At 35.6% G+C, this 9,421-nt stretch overlaps 1 protein-coding gene across 1 annotated transcript; it reads left to right on the forward strand.

Annotated features, from left to right (window-relative positions):
- Nucleotides 1-615: 615 nt before the first annotated feature.
- Nucleotides 616-8,654, forward strand: LOC122815680 (vomeronasal type-2 receptor 26-like). The gene is made up of 2 exons (XM_044088382.1): nt 616-631; nt 6,478-8,654. Exons 1-2 carry the CDS (start codon nt 616-618, stop codon nt 7,374-7,376), a joined length of 915 nt encoding a protein of 304 aa, XP_043944317.1. The 3' UTR covers nt 7,377-8,654.
- Nucleotides 8,655-9,421: the final 767 nt, after the last annotated feature.

The following is a 9,421-nucleotide window of genomic DNA, read 5'->3' on the forward strand; positions in this document are numbered from 1 at the left end:
TCATATTTAGGGAACTCTTTTAACATTTTTTTCCTCTAAGCAAAACTTTATTAAAACGAAGGATATATTTTTTTTTATCACTGGGAATAATCAATGGTTAATGTATTACTCTATGCCCAGAGTATTCTTCAGGCAATTTCGAAGTACTGGTTGGACTATTTCTTTGTCAGCATAAGGATGACCATATCAACAGGAAACATTCACTCCACTCAGACACAGCAAGTCATATTTCCAAAAGAAAGCAGGAACATTTGAAGTATTAAAGCCTGCGTGAATGGTTTTCAATTTCCCTGTTTGGATTTTTGTGTATACGCAAGAAGTTCTCTCCCATAACACTGTATATACATTTACCCACTTGGAAAAAGAATTGTTAATGTGATGTACTATTACACCAGTATTTTTGCAAGAATTATTTGATTTTTTTTTCCTTTATACAGTTTTCATTGATACCGGCAAGCCACTTTGTCACAAAGAGCAAAGCAATATTTATTTCCCTAACATATCAATTGGATTCATTCTTTAAAAAGAAAGAACAAGAGATTCTGAGGAAATTCATTGCTTGATAAGTGTAATAACTATACCTTATTTTGTCTTTAGGCATGCTTTAGACCAGGGATGGATCCAGCACAAGGTGAGTTAGGCAGCTCTCTAGACCCCGGTGTTGGCAGAGGGGCCATAAATATTCAGAAGAAGAAAAATGCATCTCTCTTGCATGTCTGAGCAGCAGCTCTGTGTCACTTGACTGCTCTAGCTCCAGGAAGCCTCACTCTTGGCATGAAAGCTCTACATTTCAGCCAATAAGAGAAGCCATTTTGGAGCTTCAAAGTAGTTTTGTGAGGCTTGCAGTAAATGGATTTTAAATATTTCTTGCATAAACTTAGGTAGTTGCTAGAATAACAGCAGAGGTTTTATGAGTCAGCTGTTCACTTCTGTTGGGGAGCCATTTTACTTTGCACTAACTGGAGCATGGAAGTGAAACATTTTCTTGGATCTGTGAGCCAGCCAGCAATAACTGTTTTACTTACTTAAAAAACATCTCAGTGTGCACTGTGTCTCTGTGTGTGTGTGTGTGTGTGTGTGTGTGTGTGTGTGTGTGTGTGTGTGTGTGTGTGTGTGTGTGTGTGTGTGTAAACACTTAGTTCCTGGATCTCAAAGAATTTGTTGTATAAATAAAGTAGTTGATTTTAGCAAACAGGAGCAGCACCATATGAATTGTGTTCTTTGGGTACAATCCTTGCTTCATTAACTGTTGAGTGTGTTTATTATTCAGCTGTGAATAAACTGGGCAGCATGGACTCTCCAAGATTAATATTTAAATATTAACTGTGATGCATTTTTAATTTAACTTTATTTTGTTGTTTATTTATTTATTTATTTACAGGCACAATGGTGTGAAATGCACTGTGTTGGGCTACAACAGCTTGGTGCTTAGTAAAGTTGAATACATGATGAGCTGTTCATGAACTGCCTCTTGCTGTGCAGAGTTAAATTCCCTAAGCCTTCGTTTGCTTATTATGTGAGTCTGACCAAGTCACTTCCCCAGACATTTTTCCTGGGCTGCCCCAGAAAAAAAGACACATGTTCAGTGGGCTGTCCCAAGCTGCATTACACATTTGTCTTTTAAATCCCTGAATACTTCAGGTAGGCACTAAGTAGTGAGTGCTTTACTATATGTTATTTGGCTATGAATCTCAGCACATCTCTTGTAGTTAATGGGTTACCAGATGCATTTTCAATAACTGGGAGTTTCAAAGGAAGTGAAGTTTACTGCTGCTCATGCTAACTCTGTTTTCAGTGTGGGTGTGTTGCTTTATTCATCAAATTACTTTCATTGTTTTTGCTGCAAAAGTTTTACTAAGGCTTAAATTAAAGTTAAATCTCTGTGATCATCATCAAAGTAATAGAAAAAAATAATCTGCAGAGTGACAGATGTAAACACTGCTAATAATAATTAGAAAGATACAGACAGACAACTAATGGTACATTGGTATGACTTGGGAGGGGCAGTCCATTCCTTGGACTAGGACTCCATTTGGCCATGATCCAACTCTGTTTTAGGCAGTTCACAGTGTACTCAGAATTCATATTTTGTGAAATTCTCTATGTGAACAAGTAGCCTTTGTCTCAGTGACTCCTACTGATAAATGCAATAAAGTGTTTCCCATTTATCAAACAGCAGATTATGGTCCACTATCAGCATTTATCAGGCTACACTTAGTACTGTATGCAGTTCCAGTACGATCAGGAACTTTAATCCCACTCATGTATACTGTATGTATTGCTTCCAAAAAGAAAGTCTGTAATGCTCTTACTGTCCTGTTTGCTATGGTAATTATGTGATCCGGTCCCCCTGTGACAGTCATGTATGGGTGGTGCAGTGGTTAATTTTGTCACCTCACAGCAAGAGGTTCTCCACTTTGATTCTCAGCCAGGGTGCCTTCTGTGTGGAGTCTGCACGTCCACCCTGCATTTGCATGGGTTTCCTCCCGGTACTCCGGTTTCCTCCTACATTCCAAAGACGTGTCTGGAGCATTTCTCCCTGGGCATCTGCTGAAAATAGACTCTGTCCTAGTCAGGCTTTCCTGGTTAACATATGTTAAGTAATTATATAAACAACATTATTGTTTCTTTAAAGAAAACAGTCATTGATATGCTATTATCCTTCTTGTTAAGTAGTCTCTAGTACTGTATAGAGACAGATCTAAAACTTGTCGAACTAGGCATTTGCCTAGGGCCCACTGGCTGGGGGCTGCCACAACATTTAACTTTTAATTAAAAAAATAAATTACGTCTTCTTTAAGGGCGTTCTCCTTTAAGAATACCCTCTGCATCTGTGCATACAGTGCAGATTTACATTCCTGTCTGCGTCAAAGCACACACCTTCTGTTGCTTCTTTGTTTCCACACATGGAATTTAAACTCACACAAGATGTTCCTGCTGCTTCTGTCAGCAGAATAAAACAGACAAGAAGAACTGCGTGTGTGTGTGTGTGTGTGTGTGTGTGTGTGTGTGTGTGTGTGTGTGTGTGTATCTGTGTTTGCCAGTAGCCACCTCTTCATTAGTTACAGATCTCTTTAATGTGGAATTATTCAGATGACTTTTATTTCTGTGGAGATTGTGCATATTGGCTGATATTCGTGGATTTTACTAACAGAAGTTTGAGTGGCCTTTTATGGCTGAAATGTTCTGAAATTTGCAGTTTTGTCAAGATTGGTTCATATTTTTTGTTTCATTCCTTACTGGAAAAATGTTCAAAACTACAAATTTAAAATGCACTCTAACAAGTGGTCCTGTATTATATAAAAGTTTTGTATAATACAGGACCACTTGTTAGAGTGCATTTTAAATTTGTAGCTTTGGTCCTGTATTATACAAGGAGTATAATTTAATGCAATCAAGAAGGTAAATGAAATAGCACATGCTTGTATGCATGGTCAAAAATATGTGCAAGTGGCATATGGTTTGAAAAAAAGGCCCAAAGATAAACTTAATCCACCACTGGTCAGATGCATTTTTTTGAATGTGGGTTTCAGTGCCATTTCAATGAATGTGTATTTTAGGAGAAGTCAATGAATGTGCATTTCATGAGAAGTAATGTTTGCTGGATATGGCAGTCACTGACATAAGTGTATTAAGATCACTGATGTCACAACCTATGGTGCACAATGGTAGATCAGTGACTTACTAGCTGGGAACTTTTTCAAATCTATAAAGAGGAGAAACAACACATCATTTAATTAGCAACATGCAGTTTCAGTTATGAATTCACACTGTGATCTTTTCTTAGTTTAATGTAATTATTCATATGTGTATTCATTTTAGTAATGAAGTATGTATAATTAGGCTAATTGGAAGGCAAGGATATAGTTTCAAATTGAAATATTTTGTTAATTATGTTAAAATAGAGTAATATTTTGAAGTTGAACTGTCTCATCATGTGATACAGCTGTGTTACTACAAGATGCTAAAATAACCTAGTCCCCATTCTTAAAGAATCGTGCTTTTGTTTAGATAACTTATAAGAAAAAAAAAAGATGTTAATATATATGTTATTGCAAATTAGAATTTTTGAACTTGCAGTCAGGTACTTTAATGCCTTGTTCTGGTGTTAAGATTGAAATGGGTCTATGGACTATAGTGGAAATGGGTTTTCAAATCCCATCATTTTATAATACATTCAAGGGTCAGGTTGGCATGTCCCATGACAAGTGACAAGCTGATACAGCTAGTTTATCTAAAATTGTGTTGTGTGGTTATTATTGCTTTTAGTTTTGTAATCTCAGACTGAATTCTTTATAACAACTGTAGTCATGATATTTGTGTATGTTTGTGTGTGTGTCTGCTTCAGATCGCAGAAAGGCCAACGGGTCTTCATTTATGATAGCACAGGTTCCAAGACCAAGTACTCGTATATCAGTAGACGGTAATTTGCAGTGACACCTACTGTTTTAATGCAACGATTTTAGCACCACCCAGTGCATCCTTTATTTAAGGCTATATGTTTAAAATCACTTATAAGTAATGCTTATTTGTGATATACAAAGTAGAGCTGAAATGTGAATGTGTTGGTTTGTTAAATAACTATACATTGTTACATATTGTTTGCGAATAATAACCATCTAACCAAAGTCAGTCAGTGAACACGGGTATAGCACGGCTAGGCTTGTAAAGGCCCTAGGGGCATTAGCCTAATAACATTCTATGACCCTATGAACACATGTACTCTCTAACTTGTCTAACTTGTCTTAGATGCACATTAAGTGTTTCTGCATGGCCAAATGTGTCTTCATGTATTGTTTTACTAAACATGCACCTGTAGACTGTATCACATATTAGATATTTTACATAAAACTTATCTAAGACAAACTGTTAAGAACATTTGATGTAATAAAGTGTCAGTTTTCAGAAAAAAATGAATATCCAATTAAAATGAAGTGACATCTTTACAGAAAATCTTGAGATAACATAAGCCTAACCTGTTACAATTAACCATAAAAAATAAATGGCTCAGAGTGCAAGTTATGTCTTTTTTTTTAAACTGAAATACTGAGTTCTGAAACGATGCTTTCCTATTTGCAAACAGGAAAATAGAAATTGCTGTTGGTCTTTAGGAAAAATAAAATGCCATCTGGTATTCTTATAATCTCAATATTATATCCACTACATGACCAACCTGCACTCCTAAATATCAAATAAAAATTAAAACTTAAATTTAAGCACTGCCCCTGATTATGTATTAAAGCTGGGAAGAATTGGCAAAACATCAGAAACTCGAAATGATTTTAGACTTGCCCATGGTAATATTTTGAAGATGTTCACATTGCTTACAATTAATGAGGATATCACATGCAAGAATTTCTGGGAATTAATCTTCTTGGTGTTTATTCTGGGACCAATGTGGCTTTTCAATATATAAAACGGTATTAGCAAGCACACAACTAATGTATAATAGAAGATATCTGTGTTATCAGAAAAATCTGTTAGCTGTTAATGAGCTACCTTCTGTAGTCCAGGGTTTCATTTCTTCAGCCTACCTTTGACTATTGTATGAATGCAGCAAGTCAGTTAACCAGACACTACTTTAGGACAATTGGGAAATTTGGTTAGAATCATTAATGGTCTCCAGTACAGTATACCTAATAACTACCTATGGGCATACTATTATGTCCCTATTCAGAAGGAGTCAGTGTTTTTGATTTCATTTATTAAATAAGAAGGCTATGGTTAAGGTGTTTGCCTTTCAAACACAAGGTGCAGGGTTTGAGTCTCACAAGGGATAACTGACTAGGCTTAAAATGACTCACAAGGGCAGTTCGCTTAGTGCTAATCTATGAACCTACACAAAGTAAAAGCTTTTAGTACTATTTCATAGCATTAAGTTTCTGTTGCAAGTGCCTTCTGGGATACAGTCAAACTAAAACAAACATTTACAGTTGGCATATCTTAATTCATATGTTTGTATCATATAGGTAGTCTGCGCTGAGTTATTGAGGAAACACTAGCTAAATTATATAATTTTTAAAACTGACTTCCTAAAAACTCATTAAACAGAAAAAAAAAGTACAAAACCCCAATATATAATACTATGAGTATTTTACAAGGGGAAATTCTCTATACTCAGTGATTATTAGTAAATAATCATACAGCTGATCTTGTAATTTGTCATATAGTTAGGGAAGTTCTCTTTTCAAGTAAAAACTTAAAAAATCTATATTTGACTTTTCTGGAAGGTTCATTTATGTGACATTCACAGATCACATAGAGTTTAATTTTGTTACTATGAATGACATCAGTTTGATTTCAGTTTTGTTGACATCTTATATAGTGGTCTCCTGTCATTATGTAATAATAACAAACACAATGTTATGGAGAATATTGATTCATAGAAAGGTTACATGCAAAGAGCAATGATGCTTAATGGATGACTCTTAGGATACATAATTTTTTTGTACGTTTTTTTTTTTTTTTTCATTACAGGTATTTGTATAAAATGCCCAGACGATTATTGGCCAAATAAAGAGAATGATTTCTGCATTACAAAATACGTTGAATTCCTTTCCTATGAGGACCCCCTGGGTACAGCACTGGCTGTGATTGCTGTTGTTTTCTCACTCATGCCTGTGGGGGTTTTGTGTATCTTCATCAAACATCATGATACACCAGTTGTCAAAGCAAATAACCGGGAAGTCAGCTACTTTCTCCTTATAAGTAACCTGTTTTGTTTATTGACTGCTTTAGTATTTATTGGTCCACCAAAGAATGAAACTTGCATTTTCAGACAACCAGCTTTTGGCATATTCTTTTCCATCTGTGTTTCTGCTGTTCTTGCCAAGACTGTTACCGTAGTGATTGCTTTTAATGCAACAAAACCAGGAAGCCAGCTGAAGAACTTGGTTGGATCAAAGACATCATTTTGTTCAATATTTTGTTGTTTTGTGTTTCAGTTTATTATATGTATTGTGTGGATATCTGTTTCTCCACCCTTCTCAGAGACTGACAAAAAGCTTTCAGAGAAAATAGTGATTCAGTGTAATGAGGGTTCGGTATTCATGTTTTATTGCATGCTGGGATATTTAGGCATATTAGCAACTGTAAGCCTCATAATAGCTTTTCTTGCAAGAAACTTGCCAGATAGCTTCAATGAGACCAAATTTATCACATTTAGCATGATTGTTTTTGTAAGCGTTTGGTTGACATTTGTTCCAGCTTACATTAGTACAAAGGGGAAATATATGGTTGCTGTTGAGATTTTTGCAATTCTGTCATCTAGCATTGGATTGCTACTTTGTATATTTTCACCAAAATGCTATATTATTCTAATAAGACCAGATATGAACACTAGAGGATACATTTCAAGGCAGCAAAACACTAATTAAACTACAAAGTAAAAAATTGACTTCCAGATTGCAAAAAGTCTGGCCAGAATTATGTTGGCATGTTCTTCCAAATCAACGTTTTCAAGTAGTTCTTCACTTAGTTCCGGCTATGCTACAGAAAACAAGTTTTAATATTATAAAAGAACTCATATAAAATTCATATAGCTTTACAGGAAAGTGACATTTGGAACATATGCAATACTCTGATTTAGTTTGATATACAAGTTTCCTTCCAACATTACTCAAACACATAAGCTGTAATGACTTAAGATTCATTCTGATACTACAGTGACCATAAAGGGGCATATTAATCAAATCATCATGAAGTCAAGAAGAACAAGTGGGGCCATATTAAAGTGTATCTATCTCTAACAGGAACCCTTTCATTATGTTACTTTTTTTATATTTCTTGTTAGACCAGTAGTAGAATAGGGAAACCAGGAATGGAACTTAGTAAACAAAGAGGGTAGATATGGAATGGAAATTTTTCAGAGGATGTCTACCAAAAGAATTGTGGCTATGATGACAGCTTGTAATAGTTCCTTTACCTGTGCCCAATCAACCTTTTTGTTTCAGGGGACAGGATCTAGGCATTACTAGGATAAAGAACACTCCTACTTTCCCATTCGTTTCTGCCCAGAAATTACAATCAGCCCCCATTGATGAGAGTTGAGTGGTAAGGAGCAGGGTGACTTGCTAGTCCTGCAGGATGTGTTACTGTCTCACTCAAGGAGCTTCCCCCTGTCCTCCTTGGCAACTCTCCAAAGCTCCACTACTGCTGTCTTCTGAGTGGAAGGATAGCCCTATACACCAAGCTTTTGATTTACAAGTGCAAATCCACTCAAACTGTGCAGTCTTGGTAAGCTCAAACTGTAGTATAAGCCGGAACCATCTCCTTCCCCCTATAACAGGCAAGCCAACAGGATCCCATCCTTCCCAGCTAGTTCCTTCTTATAACCGAGCCACTAATGAAACCTCAGGTCTGCTGTACTATAGTCAGGACATTACTGTCAATGCCACAGTGTTAGCTTAGAAAGACTGAGGTATCTTGTCAATACTCACCATGCTACATGTACCTAAAATGAGGTTTGACTTTTGTTTGCAGCACATTCAAAGATGTTTTCATGTTTGAACATACAAGTTTAGAAAGGTTTGGTCCTTTATTAAATCATAAAGTAGTTTATTGGCCAACTCTTCAGAAAATTGAAATGGAAGATGTTTCTTAAATTATTATTAACAAATGCAATAATGTGTTTTTGTCTTTAAAGCAAATACAAGAATAAGAATTGGGCATTATAAAAAAATGTGGGTTTTTGTCTTTAAAGCAAATAAAAGAATTCGACATAAAAGAAAAGAAAAGAAAGAAATGACTAAACAGTCACATGGGATACAGAGTGAATGATGTTTGAGTTCCAGCTTATTCTGAGATATATATATATTACATTATCCTATAATATCAGAAGTATTAAATGGTGTGTAACATCATGTAAGACACTGCCACAATCAAAGCACTTCCAATAGAAGCAAAGTATAGCTGCATCTTTCTTTTTCCAGACTCTTTTATAGAATTATCACTTGTGACATAGACAAACTTACATTCATATAAAAGTAATTAAACTATATTAATATAACAAATATTATACTAAACATATATTGCTATATATCATATAACCTAAGCAACTTTACATAAATTATTTAATTCCTGGCTTTTTTTAATAAGAAACATAATTATTAAACCATCCCTTACTACATAGGTAATCATACATTTATATAAATGAAAACAAACCACACAGACACAATCCTAGTTGCAAGCATTTTACATCACAAATCATACTGACACAGAGATATTTGTAAACATTATATGTTAAGTTGTCAATCTCGCCTTCATTCTTGCTTGATGGGTTCGGAGCCAATCCTCGGCTCCGACTCGGCACTTTGCTAAGCTCGAGAGTCACTTTTACCAGCTCGAGGCAGCCCCATATCCCATGATGCAAGGCGGTAAGTACCCAGATCTCGTTTGCCGCTTCGCTGATGAGCTCCTCCTT

The sequence above is a fragment of the Protopterus annectens genome, chromosome 1.part1 (assembly GCF_019279795.1).
Source record: "Protopterus annectens isolate FY-2018-M chromosome 1.part1, PAN1.0, whole genome shotgun sequence".
Classification (NCBI taxonomy): domain Eukaryota; kingdom Metazoa; phylum Chordata; order Ceratodontiformes; family Protopteridae; genus Protopterus; species Protopterus annectens.